This window comes from Myxocyprinus asiaticus, chromosome 12 (genome assembly GCF_019703515.2).
Source record: "Myxocyprinus asiaticus isolate MX2 ecotype Aquarium Trade chromosome 12, UBuf_Myxa_2, whole genome shotgun sequence".
Lineage (NCBI taxonomy): Eukaryota > Metazoa > Chordata > Actinopteri > Cypriniformes > Catostomidae > Myxocyprinus > Myxocyprinus asiaticus.
In genome coordinates, this window is record NC_059355.1 from 36351486 (window position 1) to 36377886 (window position 26401).

The window sequence follows — 26401 nt, forward strand, 5'->3', positions numbered from 1 at the left end:
ATCAGATTTTTTTCCTGTTCATACTGCGGTCGCTCTTGCTAGCACATCCACATTTGTCATCATAGTAATGATGCAAATGTAATAATACATTTATTTTATATAGTGCCTTAAACCTAAGGTCACTTTACAAAGGAGTGAATATATCAATGAAACAAACACACAAAAATGTGTTTTTTTTATAGGAGTCAAAAGGGGGCCTGGGTAGCTTAGTGGTAAAAGATGCTGGCTATCACCTCTGGAGTTCGCTAGTCTGAACGCTAGTTCGAATCCCAGGGCGTGCTGAGTGACTCCAGCCAGGTCTCCTGAGCAACCATATTGGCCCGGTTGCTAGGGAGGGTAGAGTCGCATGGGGTAACCTCCTCGTGGTCGCTATAATGTGGTTCGTTCTCAGTGGGGCACGTGGCGAGTTGAGCACGGATGCCACGGTGGATGCCATGAAGCCTCCACACGCGCTATGTCTCCGTGGCAATGCGCTCAACAAGCCACATAAGATGCGCAGGTTGATGTCTCAGACGCGGAGGCAACTGGGATTCATCCTCCACCACCCGGATTGAGGCAAATCACTACACGACCACGAGGACATAAGCGTACTGGGAATTGGGCAAAACCAAAACGGATTGAAGTCAGATGAGAGAAAAAAAAAAGAAAAGGATTTTCTGCCTGTGTGACATCATTTACTCACCCTCATGCCCAGATGTGTATGCTTCTTTCATCTGCTTAACACAAACGAAGATTTTTAGAAGAATATCTCAGCTTCTGGGCAAAATAAAAGTACTCCAGTCAACTCCAGTGGTTAAATCCATATCTGCTGAAGCAATGAGATAGGTGTGGGTGAGAAACAGTCCTTTTTCCTTCACTTTCACATTTAAGCATATCGCCCCCTACTGGGCAGGGAGGAGAATTTAGCAAAAAATTACTTAAATATTCTAAGGACTGTTTCTCATCCACACCTATCATAGCACTTCTGAAGATATGGATTTAACCACTGGAGCCGTATGGTTACATTTATGCTCCCTTTATGTGGATTTTGAAGCTTCAAAATTTTGGACCTACAGAGAGATCTGGGATGCCAAGAGGGCGAGTAAACCATGAGAATTTTCATTTTTGGGTGAACTATCCCTTTAAAAGTTCAGAGTTTTGCAGTTCTGTCAAAGTATTGCATCAGAAATAACTAAAGACATAACTATATTAACCATTTTGCTGGGGTGAACAACAATGGTAATGGACAGGTGGGGCTGGTAAGCAAAAGATTGTAGGTTTGATATAAAGTACTTTGTCCCATTTATGCAGAGACAACTATTAGTTAGCCCTTCATAGGTTGACTCTCACACCCCCACCCCAAAAAAGTCAAACCTGTCATTTAGTGAACACACTCTACAGATGACCCTCAGATCTCATAATCTTAACGCTCACTGGGACAGGAGTGACAGAGACTTTAAGGAGAGAAAGAGAGAAAGTGAGAGGTGGAAAGAAAGGAGAAGTGAAGAAAAATTCCCCAAGTCATCTTATCACATGCTGATTCCCTCCATGCGCTTAGTTTATCATCACTGGGTCAAAACAATACACCCGTCACGATTGTAAATAATTAAAAAAGCAACAGGTTTCACTTAGTTTAACTTAATAAGGTGACTTAAACACTTTTCTTTTGACATCTCAAATTCTAAATAGGTAGGTTTGAAAGCAAAACACTCATTTGCAATTCACATTCATTTATCTTCAACCAATGCAAACAGTTCTCACCAGAGGTGTTTCAAAGTAAGGGGTTGGTGAGGGGGTCCATGTCTGCGGCAGGAGGCTGTAGAGGGGGTACTGCTGTGGGGGGTGGTACACCTGTTGCAGGTAGATTGGAGAGGAGTACTGTGATGGAGCAGCAGAGTACACCCCAGAATCAACTGCCCCATAACCGTTCTTAGCAAAGAACGTGTTAATGGCCTTGATGCGTGCCTACAGAGACAAAAACAAACACAAATGTTGCTTGTATTAGTGAAACATTCCACAGCTCATTTTAATTTCTTTTGCAAAGCAATCAATTGAGAAGTAAAAAGAAATAACGTATGGCTTCTAAAGGCTTTTGCAAATCCGCTTGGTGTCACTACTCACAAAAATAAGCCTTTGCATTTCTGCAATCCATACAAATCACCAACCCTACCTTTTTTGCATGTAATAAGAGCGGAGGAAAAAGGGACGAAACAGCAAAATCACCACACACACAGTCTACAGTGGCAAGAAAAAGTATGTGATCCCTTAGGAATTAGTTGGTTTCTGCATTAATTGGTCATAAAATATGATCTCATTTTCAAAGTCACAAGTATAGACAAACACAATGTGCTAAGCGAACAACACACAAACAATAATCTTTAATGTCTTTATTGAACACATTCCATTAAACAAAAAGTGAACCCTTAGATTTAAGAACTGTTCAATCCTCCTTTGGCAGCAATAACCTCAACCAAGCACCTCCGGTAGCTGGGGATTAGACCTGCACAACGTTCAGAAGGCCTTTTGGACCATTCTTCCTTACACAACTGCTTCAGCTCAGCCATATTCTTAGGATGTTTAGTGTTAATGGCTCTCTTGCAGTCATTCCACAGCATCTCCATTGGGTTAAGGTCAGGGCTCTAACTGGGCCACTCCAAAAGGTGGATTTTTTTTTTAAGCCATTCTGTAGTGAACTTCTATGTTTAGGGTCATTGTCCTGCTGCATCACCCAACTTCTACGGAGCTTCAGCAGGACCTCCAAGTCTTAAGCTGTCACTCTAGGGTTCTTTTTTTTTATTTTTTAGGGAGAGTGGCCACAGTACTAAATAGTCTCCAACACCAATTATCTTTCGTTTACGTCATTAGCCTACGGGTTCACATACTTTCTCCAGCCTACACTTTGAATGTTTGAATGATGTTTTCAATATGTACAACAATACAATAGCTTGCGTGTTTAGTTTAAACAGATTGTGTTTGTTCATTATTGTAACTTAGATGAAGATCAAATCATATCAAGACAAATTTATACATAAATGCAGGTAATTCCAAAGGGTTCACATACTTCTTGCCACTGTAAATTCAAAACTACAAAACTCACATTTCAAATCATCTGAAATCAACTCAAAAGTACAATTAACCATATGAAGTACATTATATTTTTCCATTCAATCAGTGTTTGCACATGCTAATCTCCCCCAGATCTCATTCTGAGAGAGAGAGAGAGAGAGAGAGAGAGAGAGAGAGAGAGAGAGAGAGAGATCAACAGCGGTGGTCCTGGGTTCTTCCAAGAACAAATTAAAGCAAATAAACTTTGAACAAGACCAAAACAGCATAATTTGTGGCGAGTATGGGATTACATAAATCACAAACACTGTCTACAGGGCTCTGTCTATTGGTTACATAAGTGTAACTGATCACTGAATGGCTGACAGAAAAGGGTCAAAGTTGAGAACTTCAGGACAGCTAGTTAATCATAAATACTAACCTTAATGCATCCAGTTAGCTATGCACACTGCTTCTGGAACAATGCAACAAACCTTATAGCACACATTCAGATTACATATATTCATGTCCATTCACAAATGCACCACCATGTGCACTTGCTTGAACACACACACACACACACTCAAAAGATGCTGGCATGAATCAGTCTTATCAAACGATAAGACTGTGCGAGTGGTCATGAATTCAAGGTGACTTTGGTTGTGTGCAAAGTGTAGGCCAGGCACGAACACAATACAGGGTGCTTAATTTACAGCTGACCTAACAACATAGCACCTGGAATGAACACTCACCATAATTGGTTTGCCCTGAAAGGTTTTGACTTCTTCACGTAAATATCTGTACGCCTGTCAAAGAGTGTGAAACAATGTTAGTCAATCCAGTTTAATGTAATCCCACAAAACCAAAGCAAAACACTGCAAGCATGTGTCGTACCTGCTGTGCATCAGTATCAGACTGGAATGTGATGTACCAGTTGTTATTGTGTGCAAACTCCACGCTGATGACCTGCGGACACTTCTCACTTTTAAACAGCGCTTCCACCTCCTGATAGAGAGATAGAAGCAACAGTCAGCAATCAAAATAAGAACTACTGAAAACTAGCGAACATGAGGTCAGTTATCCCTCAGATCTCATGGTCATTAGGTCAAAACCTACGAGAGAGAGAGAGAGAAGTTCTGGATCCTTCCAAGCGATACTGATCATCATCGGGGTAACCTCGGATTTGACAAGTTAACCCCATTAAAAAGATTCACGCGTGAACTTTAACGGAGTACCAATAGGGTATTCTCACCTCCACAGGTGTGGTATCAGGGACCTCTCTAAGGATGATGATGCATCGTTTGTGATTTGGCCGTACCTTCTCCCCCATCTCATCAACCTGCACCATGGGAGAGGCTGAGCAGATGAACAGAAAACGAAGTTTACATGCAAGGAACATAAACAGTAAGACCAGGTGAACAATAGCGATTCATCAGTATATTGTCCGATCATCGGTATTGGCCAATGATCCGGGCCGGTTAATTCTGGTCAATGAAAAGGGGGTGGAGAAAGTGCGTTTTACTTATAACTAACACCAGTTAAACTGAAACATGGGAAAAAGTAGCAACAAAGAATAAAGTTAATTCAATCAACTTTCAAAGTTATACAATTATTGTCAGTGATTTTAAATAAAAGGTAGAATAAAAAGCAGAGCCACCAAACTATAGACACTGGCAGATGTTGCTCTAGCCAGATATTGTTTACTAGATATGCACCAACAAAACTTCTAAGTTGGAGGGTTATATTTTTATTTTTATAAACTTACCTCGTAGCACCTCAAGTATCAGACCCATATCAGTAGTCAGTAGTTTGACACCCTCCATGTTTGCAATGGTCCAAATAGGGACAAACTGATCACTGTCCATCTGAGACATCAGATAGAGATCCTTTGAGAGATTCTCCCTAGAACCACATTAAACAAAATAAATTAACACATCGACCCCACACCAACCATATTTAAGCCCAAAATATCTTTCTCCGTGCAATCTGATTAAATGGATAGTTCACCCAAAAATTAAAATCTCTCATTTACACCCTCATGCAATCCCAGATGTGTAGGACTGATTGACTTCTGCAGAACACAAAGATTTTTAGAACATCTAAGCTCCGTAGGTCCATATAATGCAAGTGAATGGTGATCAGACCTTTGTTGCTCCAAAAATCATAAAGGGAACATAAGTAATCTATAAGACTCCAGGGGTTAAATCCATATCTACAGAAGCGATATAATAAGTATGGGTGAGAAATAGATAATGCAAGTCCCTTTTTTTTGTTTTTTTTTTTTACTCTAAAATCTAAATTTTCACTTTTACATATGAAAGTGAAAGTTCAAGTTGAGATTTACAGTAAAAAAAATAAAAATAAAGACTTAACTATTGTTCCGTTACTCACCCACACCTATTTGTAGATATGGATTGAAACAAGTCTTATAAATGTTTCCTTTGTGATTTTTGGAGCTACAAAAAGGTATGATCACCATTTATTTGCATTGTATGGACCTACAGAGCTAAGACATTTTTTCTAAAAATCTGTGTTCTGCTGAAGAAAGAATGTCATCCACATCTGGGACAGCATGAGGGTGAGTAAATGAGAGAATTTTCATTTTTGGCTGAACTATCACTTTAAACACTACACTGCACTTCATTTTACTGTTTATTTATTTCCTTTTGATTCATTTGAATCCATTTTAAGGTAACTTGTGACCTAAAATATATTCTTGGGATTTGTATGTCCATTTTTCTTTATAATGCTTGTGTAATGCATTTTAAGTTTAAATTACTAATGTTTATGGAATGTACAAAGTTTCCTTGCCAAAGTCAGAAAGTGCCAGGTGTGCAAATAAACTTATTTTATTGGACAAGAATCTTGATCAAAGGATTTAAGGGCTGCTTTGAGAAGCACAATGTGTTCAGAGCGTAGAAAATTAATTATTTGAATAACTTTTTCTAACTGCAAGTATCTTCCTTTCCAGGATTTACATATTCATTTGATAGGGTGGATGCCAAGTATGAGCATGTTATCACTTAACTAGGGAACTTGTTTGCACAAGTCCACACTTGTAAACGCAATGTTACGGCCCAGGAAACTATATTCTCTTTTTACAGAAGTGTAGGAGTATTCTACATGGTTTAGCACCAGTTAATAGTCCATTACTTATAATATAGGCAGACTGATTTAAGCAGAGCCCCATTCTGTACAATGGAATAATACAGATTACACCTGTCCCTAGTCTGCACACCAACCATCAGAAAATTGCCAAATAATAGGGCTTCAATCAGATCGGCCACTAAATCACCTCTAATGTGACAGGTCCATTATGACATTGCATTTAGCTATCGGATGAGAAATTAATTTCAAAACACTGAGTAAATAAGCACTGCTCTATTGTTCAAGTGATTATGAACTTCCATCCATCCCTTGGGTTGTGTAAAAAAAAAAAATTATATAACGTAGGAAAGCAGGTGTGAGTGTGTCTAGGCAATTCAGGGGGCGTTACCTCGAGAAGCAAAACTCCAGCTCTTTCCTCAACGACTCCTTCAGACTCTCCTCGGACAAAGGCAGCTTCTCCTCAACCACCTCGCCTTCAGAGTTCCACAGCACCCACACAGAGACACAAACACACCCAATGACAATCAGTTACTAAGCAGCAGTGATGGAATTAAAGTATGACAGTGGGTGTGTGTCACTTTCAGACCTGCTTCATAGAGCGGGTAAGCCAGTTCTGCAGACTCCATACCATTCAACATACTGCTTTCTAAAGGAGGGGCTGATTCAGAGTCTCCATAGCCAACACTGTACTCCTTGAAGCCTTCAGAGCAGACAAAAGGCAGAAAAGGGATAAGTTGTGTGGTTTAAGGTTGTTCTTAAACAATCAATACAGTATGTTGGATTGTATGCTTCAAAACAGAGATATGTACTTCATCCCTCAGATCTCATAATCTCACGGTCATTAGGGCAGTCGCACTCCACCAAGAGAGAGAGAGAGAGAGAGAGAGAGAGAGAGAGAGAGAGAGAGAGAGAGAGAGAGAGAGGCAAGTGTGATGAAGAGAAGAAACGAGAGAATAAGACCTCTACAGTAGGAGTGGTTCTAGGTCCTTCCAAGCGCGATACTGATCATCATTGGGGTACAAACTTTTGCTAACATAAAGCTCTAATTACCCTGAACGGATATTTAGATTCAATAACTAAGAATAGGGCTAGCTATTGATAAATTTCCCGATTCAATTTTCAGATTCAAAAGCTCTCGATTTGACTCCAATTTCGATTCCGATTAATTTAACTTATATTGGAAGAGAAATTTTCACCTAAAGCCCCGTTCACACCGCCATTGACGCAGAGCGACGAAGCAACAGGATGCCATTCATTTTCAATGACAGCACAGCGACTTTCGGCATCACGAGCAACAGTGACTGGTGACAAGATGTGGGCGTGGCGAGTAACAGGACAAAGCTGAGAAAAGTTTAACTATGCAAAAGACGAGTAACTTTCGGGAGCGACTACCAATGAGGTTGAAGACAAAGCTCATGTCATCGTCTCCTGTGAGATACTGTAGTCGAGTGCAGGCAGGACAGAGAAGTTATAAAGATGTGAGCAATTTCACAGCTCTATATTATATAAATAAATAAACTCCCATCAATCTGAATGAGTTTGACTCATTTATAATGCTCTCCCTTGAAGAAATTTCATTTTTAGAGGTGAGAACAGATTCCTTGTCAAATTAAAATGACATTTGATTTACGGGCAGTATCATCTGTAATCAGAATTTCAAAAGCTACTATTTCCAGACGAGCAGTCCAGCAATGTTAGAGCCACAGCAGTAGGAACGGCTACTAGCGACTTCACAGTTCATAGACTAGCGACACCAAGCGACAATGACCACGTTTAGCAGGTTATTCCAGGGTTTCTTTTTTTTTTTTTTTTTTTTTCCCCTTTTCACCCAATCTGGAATGCCCAATTCCCAGTGCGCTTTTAAGTCCTCGTGGTCGCCTCAATCCGGGTGGCGGAGGATGAATCCCAGTTGCCTCCGCGTCCGAGACCATCAACCCACGCATCTTAACACGTGGCTTGTTGAGCGTGTTGCCACGGAGACACAGCGTGTGGAGGCTTCACGCCAACCACCGTGGCATCCGCGCTCAACTCACCACGTGCCCCACTGAGAACGAACCACATTATAGTGACCACGAGAAGGTTACCCCATGTGACTCTACCCAACCAGGCCAATTTGGTTGCTTAGGAGACCTAGCTGGAGTCACTCGAACTAGTGAACTCCAGGGGTGGTAGCCTATTCCAGGGTTTCAGCAGAAAGCGGCGTTCTTAAACGTCACGTAAACGAGAACGCAGATTTCCTTATTCCGTTTTAAGGGATTAAGAGAAAGCAGTTTAATACACCTAGGTTTCTCCCGAAGAAGGCTGCTTGTGGCCATGTAAACACATACACGGCATTCTAACAGGTTTTTGAAGTGCGCATGTGCGTGGAACAGAACAGATATCAAACATCATAGGATGGAGCCCAATAACTATACCCATTTATAAACACCACTGTAAAATATCAACAGTCCCTCACGTTCACGTATATACACTCATACAATGAGGGGATCCTAGAGTTTTACGTAAAGGGAAACTCCACTATTGCAGCGCAATTCCACTGCAGGTCGCGATAGAAAGTTAAGGAAACAAACACAGCAACAACTCTGGAATATCAGGAAATAAAGTGAAGCAACAGAACAAAATAGTGAAGTCTTCCTTGGACACCATGTTTGTTATTTACATAAGCATCGCGGGGAAGTTACGTTGCTCTGAAGAAATCCGCTTTCTGACCGAGCCATATGTATACATAAAGAGCATACCGTTTAAACGGTGCATGTTAACAAGAACGCTTTCTCGCAATAACCTGCTTTCTGGTGTCCATGTAAACGGTCATTGTTTTTGCCAAAAAGGGTATTCAAAGGGACATTATTCAATGACAAATTGATTCCATGGATCTAGTCTACAGACAGTCATTTCCCAAAACGAGTCGAACCAAACTTTTACACAGAACATGCAGTGAAAAGATCGTGTTAAACTTCTTCGCCAGTAAACTACTAAATTACTTATGAGTGAAATATGAACATTTACCAGCCAGTGGCTAATCATATATATTTAGTCACATAGTTAGTAATGGGACAGTATAAAATTGACGTCACAATAATTGAAGCTTTTATCACGGCATACGGTATTATCGCGGTATTTAATTGCATTACAAAAATGGGTTAAACAAGTTAAATTACTTGTTCAATACAAAACTGGCCTTTAAATTAACACAAAGAACTCTGAACAGAACCCTGAATCTTTAAAACACTACCATCAACACCATAGATGCATAGCCAAATACAACATTCTATTGATGTCTTAATATTTAAATGGTCATTATGCCACGGGGCACTGATCATTATAGAATTACAATGTTTACATCAGTGTGTGTTTGTGTCATTTATGCCACATACATGCAGTGTTGTGAATCTTGATACATCGATTGAAGAGAAAAAAACAAAAAAAAAAACAAAAAAAAATAAAAAAATAAAAAAAATAAAGCACAATCAGACAAATCTAATCTTGGCTAAAAGGTTATTTAGAATAATTGACAGTATTTTGAAATGCCCACGATAACAATATTGCGCATATCAATTACCGCAGTGTGTCCCCTATATGCATTCAGGAGCGGCGCTGCGTGGTTCATAACATGGTTCATATCCATGACGCAATGCAACACTTACCAGCACCAGTCAGTTGAGCACGTATTCAGTGACGTCATCGTATAGCAGCCCATCAAAGGCTGTTCACGAGTGCATACACATACACAGAGAATCAGGAGACTCGACATGATACCTCTTCTAGCGGAAAGTCTTTTACTCTGATAACTTCTTTGGCAAACGTAGCAGAAATATAGGGCTCCAGATTGCAACTAAATGGTCGCATCTTGCAATAATTATTCCCGCCAGTGACACTTACGTTTTTTTTTTTTTTTTTTTTTTTTAAAAGAGGTCACACCGACTACAGAGTTTGCCAACTATCATTGTTTTCTTTTTCGTATGAGAAAAACGCAACGTAACAGCACTAGCCACAACCCGGATCAATTATCAGCCAGTTCAATGAACAGAGCAGCGCACAGCAGTCTCACCCACGCAATGCAAATTATAAAAAACAGTGCTGCGAGAAGCGTGGCGCGAGACTCATTTGAATTTGACTGTGGAAAACCCCTATGAAAACCCTTAGTGTCTCTTGCCTTGGTGATTTAATGAGTTTAAAACCATGTTTAACGGCACACCATTATAAACAACACTGACCAGAAAATAAATTAGAAGGCTGTACAATCCACACATCACCACCCTAACAATTGTACCTTGGATTTACTATAGTAACACTTACTGTGTTAATGGTATTATGGCAGATGTGCAATGCGTTATATTCATAATAAATTTGTATATTGTTTATAAACTTAAATAATTTGTTACACTTGTCATTTTTAAAAAGTTTCCATTTTGTTTTTATAGTTTCTACAAAATTTTCATCTTACAACTATGGACACCAATGGAGGAACTATGGCAACCTTTCACAATTATGCACCAAGCAATCCATTTTTCTTCAGTGGAAAATCTGTTCTAGAATCTGCTCTTTGATTATAGGAAAAAGTAACTGGCTTTGTTTGCCTTCAGAAATTCAAAGAGATAACTTTATTTAATCAGTAGGATTGCATGCAGAATATTTCAATTTAGCCCTATATACCGTAAATTAGGTAAGCGCATATATATATATATATATATATATATATATATATATATATATATATATATATATATTTATAAATAAATAAACTTTTTTACAGATGTTACTGTTGCATCAAGTCAAAACAATGCTTTACCTTCTAATGTGCATTTCAGCAACAAAACAACAGAAAATAATGTTACCATTTTTATTATTTTCTATTAGCGTTGTCAAAAGTACTGGTACTTCGTTACCAATCCGATACTAAAATAAAAAAAAAGATGTAACGATACCAGTGTTTCTGCAGTACTGGTAGTACCGAGCACGACTCCATCCGGTACCGGCGCGCAGGATGACTGACACACGACAGCTTTAAAACACTCACAGGCTTATTTTGAACGCCTGCTCAATTACTCCTTGTACTCTGAAATTAATCAAATTAAAATAGTGACATGTCCTAGTGTGATTTATTAAACCGCTAAAGGCTGCAATCTTACTGTGGTTGAGCTGCATACTTTAAATAAATCCAACCGCTCATTCATTAGAAACTCCACAGATATTGAGAATAATTTACGTTGTATCAGATGTCAGAGCAGAGCACTTATCCTTTGTGAACTATGCAGCACATAAAATGTATTTATATATTAAATTTACAGCATTTGCTAAGCTCAGCTTTATTTATACTGCATTTAAAACAGAGTTGACCAAAAAGTGCTTCACAGTAACAATTTAAAACATAACATTTCAAAATTACTACATATCCACCTTTTCCCTGACTTCTCCATGGGTGGCGCCATTGTGGTGAGAGACTTCCTCATGGATGCTCCACACTTCCGCTTAGTTGTTGCTATCAGCTAGATTATCGTTACTGGTGACGGCTAGCAGCTAAAGGGTCTGGATAATTACGCGCTGTTATAGGGTGTTATAACAACTACAGGTGGCTTAAAACTACTGAATGTCACAACGATAAGCCCTCCCAAAAGCTGCCAATGCTGAAACATTCCGAGTCAAACCCGATTTAATAATCAGAGGTTGCATTAAACGAATTCTCCGTCACTTGACATTTTTTTTAAAACATTGACAGAATTCCAAATACTGTCTGTCATTTTGGAAGATGACAGATAAAAAAAAATAAAAAAACATTTAAAACCAAGCCTTTGTTTCATTAATCATCTTTACAAGGTTCATACCTCATGTCGTGCTGCGAGTAGGTGAATGAGTGAGAGACCGAGTTGTTCTTGGCAGTGCGTGAGAGGGCAGCTCGTTAATGCAGAAATAATGCAAAGGTATCTGCCTCAAATCTGAAGATATTTAAACGGAACCTGTTATGACCATACGTCCTCTTTTCACGGATGTTTCCTCTTTTTCTTTTTTCCTTAAAAAGCGACCAGTCGGGATTTCTAAATTCCCTAAATGCCCACGATTTGGCTGTTTTCATGTTGAATGCTCAACAAAAACTTAAATACAGCACATCATATACGTGAATTCTCTCTCTCTGCGTGCTGTGTGTCAGTCTCTCTCTCACACGCACACAGGGCACGTGCAGAGCACTAGAACCCAGTAACTTTACAATGTAAGTGTGTGTGATTGTGTACTTATCTATTCAGGGATTGAAGTCGAAACCGAATCTCCACACGTGGCCTTTAGTAAGAAAGGGATTTACGTTAAACACAGACTGTTCACTCATTTTTGACTGTTGTTAGTGATATTTCAGTGCTTAGTTATGGGAATAAGCTGCGAAGCGGAAGTCTGTAGCATCTGTATTGGAATAACACGCCAAGCATAATGGGTAATTTCGCTGACTGTGAAAAATGTGAATAGAAACACTAGAAAACTGTGTCCTACATTTCATTTGTCAGACTCAAAGGCCAGTGTTAAGAGATGAGATTTCAGACGTGACTTAAGTCTTTAATGATCACACCGAGCCGTATCGCGAACTATTTATACAGGAAAGCGAGCCTTTCGGCAAAAAACACACGTCATAAAAGCATGATTAAAAAAAAAAAAGAGGCCTGAAATTTAAGAAATTGAATAAGAATATTACAACTGTATAGTAAAATGTAATATTCACTGTAATAATAATAATAATCAAAATATCACAAGACAGTTGTTGAATAAAATTGGCAAAAAAAAATGCAATTACATTTTAAAAAGTTAATTTTTACTTGCAAAGTTAAGAATTTATTAGACACCATTTTGATGAAATTAAACTATTAAACTATGATTAAAATTAGTAAATAATTAAAAATAACTAAACTGGTGTATTATTAACATTTTTGCTATGTTATTGAAATTGGTATCGAGAACACTGAAATTTCACTGGTATCAGTACCAACTACTGAAATTTTAGTACCGTGACAACACTAGTTTCTATTAGTGGTCGACCGATATGGGTTTTTTTAAATGGCTGATGCCGATATCCAGAGAGCAGGGTGGCCGATACATCCCAATTTAATATAGTAAATAAACATAACATTGCTTAAAAAAACAAAAAAAAGAAACCTCTTAAAAAAAAAAAAAAAATAAAAAATAAAAAATTGTATTTTAAATGATAGCAGTTTCTTCAGATTTCTGTTTAGTCATCAAATTTTAGTAAATAATTTGCACATGAAGAAATTAATATAAGAAAATAGGAAACAACAGTACACACAGTAGTCCAGCAACCATGGATGGCATGTCCACATTAGCAATCGCATTTACTCAAAAAATACAGAATCAAACTGATTGTACATACAGTGCATAGTGAATAAGACATTTACTTGTAGCACATGTGAAGCGCTTTTACCTTGGGCTGCATATGAAAATATAGGCAGCTGACTTGCTACAAAATCAGTTAATGGCTTAACTGACAACTGTTTTGAATGAATGGAACTCTTAAGGAAACTGGCCTTTGAACAGTTTGAAAAGCACCATATTTTCATCGTACCTCCGTATACAGCCTCCGGAGGTAGTATTTTCCTGTTTTGGATACAGCCTTGAAGTTGCACTCACGCCCGTGCGGATCCATCATGAGCAGCAGCAATCTCTTGACTGTTTAAACGGCCTGGATGGCCTACTTGGATTGTCACAGGTCAGACCGTCATGATTTCTGAATGAGAGGATCTTTTGATCCTGAAGTTTTTGATTCTGGCTGATAGCATACGCGCTTCAGAGGAATATATTATACGAGCGCACGACGAGAAGAAAACGCTAGATCTTCCTGAGGTTTGTGAATTACATCTGTTTAAACAAGATATCTGCATATTTGCAAATGGTATATAATAGAAGTTTTATTGATTTTTGCCTTTTATCATTAGAAAAGAAAGTTAAGTGACAGGGAACTGTTGAGGAGAGACTGTTAGAATATGTGCTTCAGAGGAAGATTTATGAGCGCTCCAAAGGATGCTGGATCTGCTCAAGTTGCGCGAGGTTTATTACATCTGTTTTAACCAGATATGTGCATATTTGCAGACGTATGATATTAGTTTTATTGATATTTGCCTTTTTAGCATTAGATAAGACCGTGAAAAGTTACAGGGAACTGTTGAGGAGAGAGAGGGAGAATGAAACAGGCGAACACTAACATTGAGCTCAACCGCGGCTCTGATATGCGGATTGTTTAAATGACACTTTGTTGCACTATTATCGTAGTAACATGATGGCACATAACAAAACGAACCGTGACTGGTCCTTTACATGTCTCAGTCGCTTCACATGCAAGCAGGCGATTCTCAACGCCCTCAAGAAACAAAGGCCAAAGGGAAAAATTTATCAGCCAGCCGATGCGATAATTAAAAAAAGTCTGAATATCTGCTGATTTATTGGTCAACAACTAGTTTCTATCATTTTTTATTTATTTTTTTTAAGGACAAAAAAATACTTTTTTTCCCCACTGTTGCTACCAAATCAGGTGCTGGTGACACCATCTGTAGAACTTTGTGGCACCAGTGCCACCATTCTCATATGTTAGTCTGGAGCCCTATGGTGACATGCATGTCCTGTTAGATAGGTTTATATTTTCTAATGGTGTTTGTTTAATCAAAATAGTTAAAGTGATTGAGCGCTTCAAGTGTCAAAAGCTCCCAGTAAATAACACACACACACGACAAGGCAAACATGAATAACCCATCTATAATGATTCTAAGGTCATTTTAAGCTATTACTCCACCAAAGTGCGTAAATATGGGCCCGGCCTTGCAGGCTTGTGGATGCGCGCAAGGCAGCACTGCTGCTGAAAAAAATCCTAGGGAAAATACTGTACCGTGATATACCGTATAACCGAATACCGTCACATGCCTGCGCATAGTACAAAATTTGGTAGCATATGCAAGTGACTTACAAGCATTGTTGCGCTTAGAATAAAATATAAATCTTGGGACTCAAGAATTGATGAGACTGTTCAAATTAAGATCACAATTCATTGGAAAATCGATATTTTTACCCACCCCTAACTAGTAATGTTTTTCATCACGCAATCAAAAACATGCCAAAATTTTTCTAGTCAACTCACAAATTGCTCCAATAGTTCCCCTTAAATATGAAGTCTTTTTTTCCATTATATTTAAAGGTTAAGTGTGTAATATCAGCGACACTAGAATCACCAAACAGAGTAGCAAAATAACTGTTGTCAAACAAATAGCCCTGCACCAAACACACACCACTGATTGAGGCAATGTTGCATTTAATCCATGAATGTATTACTTATAGTTGTCACTGCATTTTAAACTTTGACAGATTTTTGAAGTATTTATCATAAAAAAAATAAAAAAACATTTAAATGCTAAACAAGTGCTAATCAGTGTACATACCCTCTGACTCTTCAGTGGAGCCAGCATCTTCTTGTGGCCAATGGCAAGTCTCTGTGGCCGCCTCTGGCGCCTGGGTGGTAGGTGCAGACACTTCCTGCCACACTTTAGCATTGGGATTTAGACCGGCCCCCTTAGTAGTCACCTTCAAAACAAGGTTAAAAACATATGAGCTAAAACGGATAATGCATTTTCAATTTTATTATTAGATTTAATATCATGCTAGAATAAATGCAGCAGACATATGATAACATATACCCAACAAGCCAATTAAACATTTTGTTAATTACGAAACAATTTAACAGAAAACTGCTGGGTAGTTATAGTCTGAAATGGACATTTCTGACCATCATCTACAGTGGTGGTATGAATCCTATCAAAGCTCACATGAAGCAGCTGTTTATTGAACTGGCAACACGATGTAGTTGGGCCTTCAGAGTTTCAGGCAAAAAGTTTTCTACCTAGTTCAAAACATGGTAAAAGTGGGACCACACAAACCATAAAACATGGCCATTTTAAATCTTGAAAACAATGCATTTCAACAACATCTGTTTGCGTTAAAGAAATTGTTCACCCACAAATAAAAATTCTCATTTCCTCATCATTATGTAATCTCAGATATGTATGACTTTCATCTGCAGAATACAAAGATTTTTTAGAAGATATCTCTGCTCTCTAGGTCCATACAAACCATACGAAGCAAGTGAATGGTGACCAAACTTTGAAGCTCCAATAAGAACATAAAGGGAGCATAAAATTAACTCAGGAAGTTTACTCAAGTCTTCTGAAGCGATCCAATAGGTGACCCATCTTATAGGTCAAGCACTAGGAAGTGTATGATTGGGTCTAGAGACTGCAATGGCAAGATGTACAGTGGAGAGAAAAAAAAAGAAAAAAAAATTACATTTTTGTCAGTTCTCACCTAAAACATGGATTGAACCACTGGAGTCTTATGGATTACTTATATGCTGCTTTTGTGCACTTTATTGAGCTTCAAAACTATCCAACCTTTATTGAGCTTCAAAACTATTCAGTTCCATTGTATTGACATTGATTTAAAAATCGTCGTTTGTGTGCTGCAGAGAGAAAAGTCATACACATGGGATGGCTTTGAGTGTCAGAAAATGTCAGAATTGTCATGTTTGGGTGAACTACTCTAAGAATTTCCGCGTGATTAAAGATTAACAATATAAACAGCATCATACGCGACGCTACCGCAGTTTTACATGACACGCGGAGGCACAAATTACAACACAGCTTCTGCTTACTACAAAGTCAAAGAATGTATATGCTTTATGAACTCCAATCCTTATGGCCACAACCTTGGTGAAGGACGTCTGAAGAGCGAGGTGAGGGTACATTAACTGCGCAGGAAAGGCAAGGGCCCCAACTATTATCACACCTAAGAAGCACAGAAGTTGGTATGAAAACCAAAACTACACAGAACTGCACAACGTCTCCCCCAACTTCTGTAGAGTAAATACTACAAGCGGCTGATCAGGGATTAATAATATTATCATTCACAAGATCTATATCTTGCCCGGTGAGAGGCACGAGGTTTCAAATAGTCGGCCTTTCACCCATGTAATCTGATTAGCTATCCACCTCCATGCTGATAAACCAGAGCTGAGTACAGGGCAAAGAGCTACAAACCTGCATCTCAATCGCAGCCCGGTTAACCTGACCAGAGCTTTATTGGCTTTCAATGGGCTAGTTCTTTTTAGACAAGATGTTGCATTAAAAGTCGAGGCATCTAGTGCTAACTACAACTCTTTTTGCTGCCTTCACCACTTTATTGGCAAACGAACGACAAAAGTGATGCATTTTAAGATAATTAAATAGCCTGGCTACTTGGCTAGCATTTGTTGCGCGCACGTGGGTCTTTCGGTGTCGACGGCTAGTTCGTGACCACATCAACACAGACTTGCATAGCAACTCAACTAGCATGCTTATCATACACTAGTTATTTTTACACTAGAAATCCAACCATAACTGTTCAGTGCACTACATAACAACAATAACGTCTTCTCATTGTTGAATTCCTCGTGGCGGACGCCATGAACCTCAATCCATGCTCCAGCTATGAAAAACATTCGCGGTCGCCAAAATGACCTCATTAACTCACCTCCACAAACAACAGCATGGTCTTCTCCCCGACAAACGTTACCTCTCGCTAGACACCCCGCTGATGAATAAATCTAACTGACGATAACGTGGCACCAGATTCCACCTCTTTTCGCTAAAAGCAAAAGTGCAAGTTCACTGCCAAAGAGTTTCGCGATCCCTCATCGTCTGCAACAGTCCTGTTTGCTGTGCAAAACGGCGCCCATTGAATCTGATTGGCCGCGAGCTCTTCTTCTCGTCGCCTCTTTTGTGGTCACATGCAGCAGCACGCTTTGAATATCTCCCGCCCCCCCCCGGTTAAGAGATTGGTGCATACTGAAAATACGTCATGAAGGATCTTCATACCATTGGAGCAGACTTGCATCTGTCAAACTTATGTTCAAGGTACCGGAACTGTAACCTCTGCCACTAAAATCATTGCAGAGCACGTGGCGAGAGATAATACAAATGCTTTACAAGTCTGCGGGATAAAATGAAAGAAAGTAGCTTGGAAAACAAAACGGAGATATTTATGAGTCCTTTACGTCTGAAATTTTAGTATTTTGTTTTGCTGATGTACACGGTGTATAATATCCTTATTTCATGAGCTATCAAACAGAGCTAGGAATGCCCAATCTAGATCTGAATGCATGTTTATGCAACCACTTAAGCTCAACCACTGTTGCACTTTTGATTTTGTTGAGTGTGACAGGCTGTCACATCAGAGCTATTGCTGTACATCGAAGCTTGCCAAAAACTACTGTCATCAAATTAAAGCAAACAGCTCCTCTCCAACAGTCAAATGAAAATCTGGTTTGACCAGGTCAGCCAGGCACACAATTCTGTTGAAAATAATATAAGGAACAATACACAGCGTGTTCTCTTTCTTTATTTTGGAAAATCCATAGTTTCACTAGAAATTTATATTCAACTGCTAGAGTTGTAAATCTGGGCATCATGATCCATATTGAAGGGATAGTTCACCCAAAATGCCAACTCTCTTACCCAATTGCTCACCCTCATGCCATCCCAGACATGTATGACTTTCTTCTTCAGCAGAACACAAACTAAGATTTTTAGAAAAATGTCTCAGCTCTGTAGGTCCATAAAATGCAAGTGAATGGTGATCAGATCCTGTAACGTGCACAGAACGGAGCAGCAGGGGCGCAAGCCCCTTTCGCTCACAAATCTAAAGGTGACCGTTTGTTCGTCCAGAAAAGGGGATACAATTAAATTCAATTAAAATATTTAAATACAACAAAATTCAAATCTCATAATTATCTCACAATAACAGTAATAATGTGTTATGAGATTTCTTTGTAAACTGCGGGCATATTAAAGAAAATTAAGCAGAGGTGCCTTTAAGAGCGAGCCACAGCAGATCGGGCAGCGGATTCCAATAGCAAGTGATCCTCCCTATGCCCTAAACTCACTGTGAAGTGCAGAGCCCTTTAAGTGGGTACTCTGAAGGAAACAAGGCATTAGTGTATGAATATACCCTTCGCGAATAGTCTTATGGAAGGGCCCTTCGAGAAAATTAATTTTCCTAATTTCGTTTTGAAAGAGCTTTTGAGTGGCATCCCTCCCGCAGCAGTGCCCTTCAAGGGAGCAAAAATCCAGTTTGGCATTTGTCCCAGAACATCGAAGTGTCTTTACCTCAGACGAGTAATAGGACAGATAAGTCCACTCCATGTATTGTGTTGCAAGTTCATGCTATCGTATTTCCAACATCGCACACCTGCAGTGTTGACAGATTTATTAATTATTATGGGAGCAATCGTGTCATTTTCAGTGATAGAAATTAAAGTAGTCTTTTATAGAATACTGTCATAAACTGAAGTAGCTATCTGTTTCAGCCAAAGCCAGTTTGGTTTTTGTTTAAACTAATAAGCCATTAGAGTAATCACTTATCACTTAATCACATTAGAGTAATACCATGGTATTACCATTTTTTGGACATGTAGTCTACCATGATAACCATTCAAAACCATAGTACCACCTTGACACCATTAATGTACCATGGTTCTGCCATATTATTGCTAAAGTTCTTTATATTTATAAATATTAATGACAGAATACAGATATCATGAACATTAAAAGAAATGAAGAGAAAGTAATATAAGAAGAGTCAGTTACATAAAGAGGATAATCTAAGGTCCAAGTGGAAGCAGCAAAAATGACAGGATGAAGTGAGGGGAAGAGAGTGAAGAGTGATGAGACAAGAAAATATTAGAGCCTTAACAAAAAAGACACTGTGCTGTTACCAGGGTAATACCGAATGATTAATATATTATATACTACAAAAATACCATGGTTTTACTGTCACATGTCAAAAACATGGGGTTATCACAGACCATGTCTGAAAATAAACAAACAAGTGTAATACCATGGTACTTTTTGTGAAAAATATAACAATAGGCTATTATTTGTAATAAAGGGGGGAAAAAATGAAAAATTATGTACAGTATATAATACAAGAAAAATGCTTTAATACTCGAAAAGCCAAGAAATTAGTTAAGTATATATAATTACTATTAAAAAATAAATAAATCAGTGCCCTTTTTCATTCTTACACCCTTTCCCTGCTAAGGTCTGTGCACGTCACTGGTCAGACCTTTGTAGCTCCAAAAATCACATTAAGGAAACATAAAAGTAATCCTGATGACTCCAGTGTTTAAATCCATATCATCTGAAGTGATATAATATTTAAATCCTTTTTTACTCTAAATCTCCACAAACTTTCAGATGTAAAAGTGAAACTAAACATGCACCACATGTGACTTTCAGATATGAAAGTGAAAGTGGAGATTTAGAGTAAAAAATTACTTAAATTTTGATCTGTTAATCACCCACACCTATTATATTACTTCAGAAGATATGGATTTAACCACTTGAGTCTTATGGATTATTTATCTGTTTCTTTTATGTGATTTTTGGAGCTACAAAGGTCTGACCACCATTCACCTGCATTTTATCGACCTACAGAGCTGAGATAAAAAAAAAATTTTAAATCTTCATTTGTGTTCTGTTGAAGAAAGAAAGTCATACACATCTGGGATGGCATGAGGGTGAGTAAATGATGAGAGAATTTTCATTTTTGGGTGAACTATCCCTTTAACGGTACGTGTCCACTGGCGCATGGTGAGCAAAGCTGAGCGAGCAATTTCAATTAATTTCCAATAGGAGCCGAGATCTAAACACTTTAATTTCTGTTAGTTCCAGGCATCCAGGGAGCATCCAGCCACCAAACAACATAGTCCACATTTTAATAATGACATTTTATGGCAATCATGTTAAAGTCACTATAAATAAAGCACCTCCCGCTGCTGTTTTGAAGTAGAAGTAGGACAACTAGTAGGAAATGTTCAAGGAACAAAGACGTCACTTTGAACTTAAAAATAGTCCTTGAAATGGTTTATACTGCCAGTGAATGTATCCAGCAGGTGAAATGAAATAGTTTGTGAAAGTGTCTCGAATGTTTCCTCTCACTGATTAGTTTTTTGATTTGCTCATTGCTGCTACAGCTGGTAGAGAAATACGTTTTCTTTTTTCGAGTGAACTCGTTTGCTTGTCTAGGTTGTTTTGCCAACTTGTCAAGTGGTTCTTCTCATTCATCATTAGCGAAGGGCAGACCAGCTCAAAGATGCATTGAGCCACCTACCGTATCAGGGTAAAATTGCTTGTCAATTAGCGGCACTTATTTTTAAGGCATAAATATTCTAACGTTAAACATTCTCGTCGCTTTCTTTGGGAAAGTGCCATTCGTCTGCAATTCACTTTGCATAATCGCGTCGCCTCCGGTGTGAAAAAGCCTAAGTTTGGTGGAAACCCTAATTTGTATTTCAGCATGTATACATGCATACAACCTAAAAAAAAAGAAAAAAAAGACAGAATCTTGGCGATAGGACAGGATATGATACCAAAACCTGTAAATGTGAGCTTCATTTTGATGTCCAGATCTGATATCAAGCAAAAAGTACGATAATAGTTAAATTTTTTAAAGTAACCTACAACAATTCAATTCAAGTTAAGCTCAATCAACACCATAGACCTTATTCACGCTAGCGCCATCTTTGATTTTTCATGGGAATGACAACGAGGCTGTGAGGGATAGAGGTACAATCTATTCAATGGCACGAACGGTACAAAGTTGTATAAAGCTCCTAGATCAGATCTGATATTCCACAACTCATGTTGTCTGGAGTTCTTTGTATACCGAAAGCTCTTGGACAGTTATTTTAACAATGTTTTGTCCACGGAACAATCCAAAAACACTTTAAACTGCAGTTCAGCCCATTGAAGAGACTGTACATCTATCCCTCACAGCCTCTTTGTCATTCCCATTAAAAATCAAAGATGGTGCTAGCATGAATAAGGTCTATTTGTGGCATAATATTGTTTTTACCACAAAACACATTTTACCACATATATTTTAACTCGTCCCTCCTTTTCTTTTTATTTAGTTTATCCCCCTTTCTCCCAATTTGGAATGCCCAATTCCCACTACTTAGTAGGTCCTCGTGGTGGCGCGGTTACTAACCTCACTCCGGGCAGTGGAGGACAAGTCTCAGTTGCCTCCACTTCTGAGACCGTCAATCCGCGTATTTTATCACGTGGCTCGCTATGCATGACACCGCGGAGATTCTGCATGTGGAGGCTCATGCTACTCTCCGTGATTCACGCACAACTTACCATGCTTCATATTTCTGCTTTTAAACCCTCCAAAAATAGAACCCATTCTCTTCCATTGTACAATAAATGCCTCACTGTAACCTCGATTTTTGCTTTTTTTAAAGAAAAGGAGGGACGAGTCAATTATTTTTTGTGGTAATCAACATTATGCCACAAATGCTGTTGATTTAACTTGTATTGAACCCAGAATATTCCTTTAATATATTAATCATTCAGTATCACAGTATATTACAATATAACATGACATTACAATCTGATACCATGGTGCCACCCCAGTACTTTTTTGTGAGGTAAATAAAGGGCTTCTTGTGTTAAAGCTAAAGCTAGTTTTTTCATAAAAATAGAATGCAATCCTGCCATGATGATACACTAAAATCAACCTGACCTAGTGAGGTTCATGACCACACATCTCAGGCCTTCAACACAACAACAAATGTCCACTGTTTTCACTCAGAGAACTAGACAACTTGCATAATCAATGAGCCTTATGTTATTAGAATCCGGGCACTGGGTGTAACAGCAAATTCAGCAATATGTACCTGCTTATAACTGTGGTGCAACAGTCAGTAACTATATGAATACCAAAGGTACGTTAGGACTAGCACTGGTTGGGTCTTTTCTGAGTGAATATATATAGAAAGAGTAGAAATTCATCAACCTTGGCAATATGACAACCACTTACGATGGCTAAAATTAGCTATTTTACACATTTGTGTGCTGTATAAATATAGTCTAGAGAACACATTCTCAAACTGAAAATAATATCTCGGAGTAAATTGTAACTTGCATGCATTAACTTAAATGGTCATAATGTTTAAAGGTTAGACATTAAACTCAACTTGTGTCACGCATGGTAGTGGCACAAAAACATTGTTCCACTGAGCAGGATATGAACACGTACTCATGCGGTATAATTTATGTTGGAAATATATTTAGTCTGTGTTGGCTAGCAATGTCGTCTTGTCTTAAAGCCGGTTAGTCAGACGTGGCTAATACTCTCGTTACTAAGCGATTATTTGTCTCAACAATTTCAGTGGATCGATAACTTTGCTAACGAACTAACAATCTAGGTAGCGTTACAACTAGTTTGTCCATAAGTAAGAAGTAGGCACTGAACCTAATAGTTCAAAACACTTAAAATCATAAAGGTTACTTAGCATAAATAAGCATTTCTTCTTAATATGTTAATGCATAATTTAAAAGTTATCTACCTGCCCCCACGGGCATCTAACACTGACATGGTATCTTCGTGCTTGAGGGGGGAGGGTTAAGTGGGTTATGCCGATTCAGTACCACAGGCCTGAGCTCACCATGCCGCCTTGGTCTTCGCCGGTTTTCTCCTCTTGATTTCGGGCGACTGATCCCGTCTCGACCTCCTCCTTCTGTTGCGGTTGACTGCTACTCTCCGAAGTCATCGGCCGCCTTTGGCTCTATACCGGCCGGCCACTCTTGACCCCAATCTGCGATCAAGCGCCGCCGCGCACCTCCTCACCAAATCCGCCGCCACTCGCCGGCTGAATGCAACAAGCACTTGCTCTAGCTAGTTAGGGTTGGTTTTCTTACCTTTTCGGAACGAAACGAATGGGAACAAGGGAGCTGTGCTATCACTAAAGCTTGCGAATCTATCTCAGGATACCCTAATAAGCTTTAATATAAAGAACGCAATCCAGAGGATCAGCAAGCGTTTCTGATTTACGGCAGCTATTCACACACCGCTACAGTCCCGACAGACAATGCGACCACCCCCTTTCATCGCGCTCTTCCCTGGCAACAGTGTGCAACACGCGCCGCATAGCAACCAGCAGGCGCTCTATCCGCATAGCGACAGACGCTCAGTGAAACAGCAGCCGGGCAACTGCAACGAATCATGACACAGCGAATAATCCACACGTGAAACCTTTGTGTAATTTGGGATGGCCCAAGGTTTATTCTATTTTTTTATATGACTTCCAGGGTTGGGAGGGTTACTTTGTAATGTAATCAGTTACAGATTATTGATTACTTAACAATAAATGTAATCAGTGAATTAATCCAATTACATCAATATGAAAGTAATGTAATCAGAATACTTTTCATTACTTTTGGATTACCACAAGGGCATATATGTAAATAAAGTCAAGATCAAATCAACATGATCTCTAAAACTTTAAATTATGCATTGAATGCAAACAGAACATGTTTGAGTAATATTATAGTACTGTTGTAGCTGTTATTATATCTAAGGAAAAGAAACATGTACACTGCACCCTACCAAGAAAACAGAAAATGAGCTGTTAATGTAGAATAACTAAATATTTTTAAAGAAATCAGGTGAGTTCTCTGTTTGTTACAGAAAAAGTACATTTCTCATAAAGCAAATATAATCAGAACAGATGCACTGATTTATGTCTTGGTAAACATTCAACTAAATCTGACAGTATATACCTCAGATTAAAAAACACTGCAAAGTGTAATTCTACCATGTATTGCAGTTAGTGTGTATAAGCAATAGTAATATAGGCAATTGTAATTTGCACTATTCATTAACTTCAGACTGTATTCAGTAGGTAGATCACATGTTATCATCACCATCATCGTTATTATTGTCATAATTAAATGCTGGAGAGTGTCTTTCCTCTGTTTGCTCATGATCCAAAGTCAAACATCACCAGCTAACAGTTTATGGCTGATTTTTTTGTTTATGTTTAAGGAGGATTTTAAAAGGAAAAAAGTTTTGATTCCAAAAAGAAAACAAAATCTAGTTTTAAAGGTGCAATATGTAACATTTTTCATGTAATATTCACTTTGTTTTTGTTACCAATGTGTAAACAGCTTGTAACACAACTTAAAAAATGAGCCCTTCCCGGACTTCCTAGGTTGCCTATTAAAGCCTGTAGACTGATGTTTATGCGAAGGGAGCAGGTCGCTTTTGCCGGGAAAATCCAAAGGATGTGACGTTTATGCGCGCTCCCGAGAGCCTTGCCTCATACAGTAGCTTCTCTTCCGCTATTCAACAGCGACAACAAACTGCAACACTAAGTAACGTTATCTTAGAGATGGAATCCAGCAAACGGCCGGCTCCAAGCACAACACCTACTCCTACACAAACTCAGAGTAAGACAAAAAAAAACAAAAAAACATTTATCTACTGAATCCCATCTGGATAAGCGGGAACATGATCGTGGTCGAGAGAAAACCACATCAATACTGAATTGTGTCAACATATTTATAATGTACAATCTATTTTATAAACAGCTACTGTCATCATCCACCAAATTTAGATAAAGCTGGCTAGCTAGCTAATTCCGACATAGACTATTGTATAAATGCAGTCAATGTATCATGCAAAGAAAATTGATTACTTCAAACTACAGTCTCACATAATCAGACCTATATCCACACTTTGTTTTAGCCCTGTTCCAGCACTGGAGAGTCAAATATAATATGCAGTCTCAAAGTCTGTAGTAAAACAATCATAACTGTGTAATTTTAATTATGCTACCTCATCTGTCAGCATGATGTCGGTGAATCAGGTTGTCTCTTTGTACGTTACGTCATTGTTTTGGTCGATGCTCGCGTCCCTATGGAGTGTGTGCACGAGCACGAGCACAGGTAGCTGGCTGCAGTTCACTTAACGGCCACAGGTGTCATTAATAACAAGGGTTTTTGAATCTTACATACTGCACCTTTAAAGAATATATCAAAACAGATTTAAACTTTGAGTGTCTTTTCAATTACTTATTCCTAATTACTATATGTGTTGAACGTGTAACATTTACCAGAATGTCTCCCTCACCCAGACATTTGAACTGTTCTCAACATTAATTTATCAAAATCAGATACATTCTTCATCGAACTTTCTTATAAGAACTTAAAACACGTTCAATTAATTAGGTATTTATGTGTACTGTTTGGATTTGTTAATAATGATCAGGGATGCAAAATCATGAGGTGCAAAGGAGAGAAATAGCAGGTTTTCCAGGGGTATTTTGTTCAGGTGTTTTTTGTATTGTTGTATTCAAAACTTTTGTTTTTTCTTAAACGATGAAGGTTTAAGTACCGTTCACCTGGGGGAGGGGTCA

The 26401-nt window shown here is 38.6% G+C and overlaps 1 protein-coding gene across 6 annotated transcripts in view; it reads right to left on the reverse strand.

Annotated features, from left to right (window-relative positions):
- The window catches only part of LOC127449194 (la-related protein 4-like), a 39309-nt gene extending 15178 nt beyond the window's left edge, over positions 1-24131 (reverse strand). For 2 of the 6 annotated variants that reach the window (XM_051712450.1, XM_051712448.1), the window contains exons 1-9: positions 23651-24130; positions 15549-15690; positions 6716-6829; positions 6518-6602; positions 4787-4923; positions 4274-4377; positions 3916-4026; positions 3774-3827; positions 1741-1944 (exon numbers count right to left, since the gene is read on the reverse strand). In XM_051712450.1, the coding sequence (XP_051568410.1) occupies positions 1741-1944; positions 3774-3827; positions 3916-4026; positions 4274-4377; positions 4787-4923; positions 6518-6602; positions 6716-6829; positions 15549-15690; positions 23651-23755 (1056 nt within the window). In that variant the 5' untranslated portion in view covers positions 23756-24130. Of the gene's footprint in view, positions 1-1740; positions 1945-3773; positions 3828-3915; positions 4027-4273; positions 4378-4786; positions 4924-6517; positions 6603-6715; positions 6830-15548; positions 15691-17670; positions 17861-23650 lie in introns of those variants that run through there. The other 4 variants (XM_051712451.1, XM_051712452.1, XM_051712449.1 and 1 more) reach the window with 4 other exon arrangements.
- Between the last annotated feature and the right edge of the window lie 2270 nt (positions 24132-26401).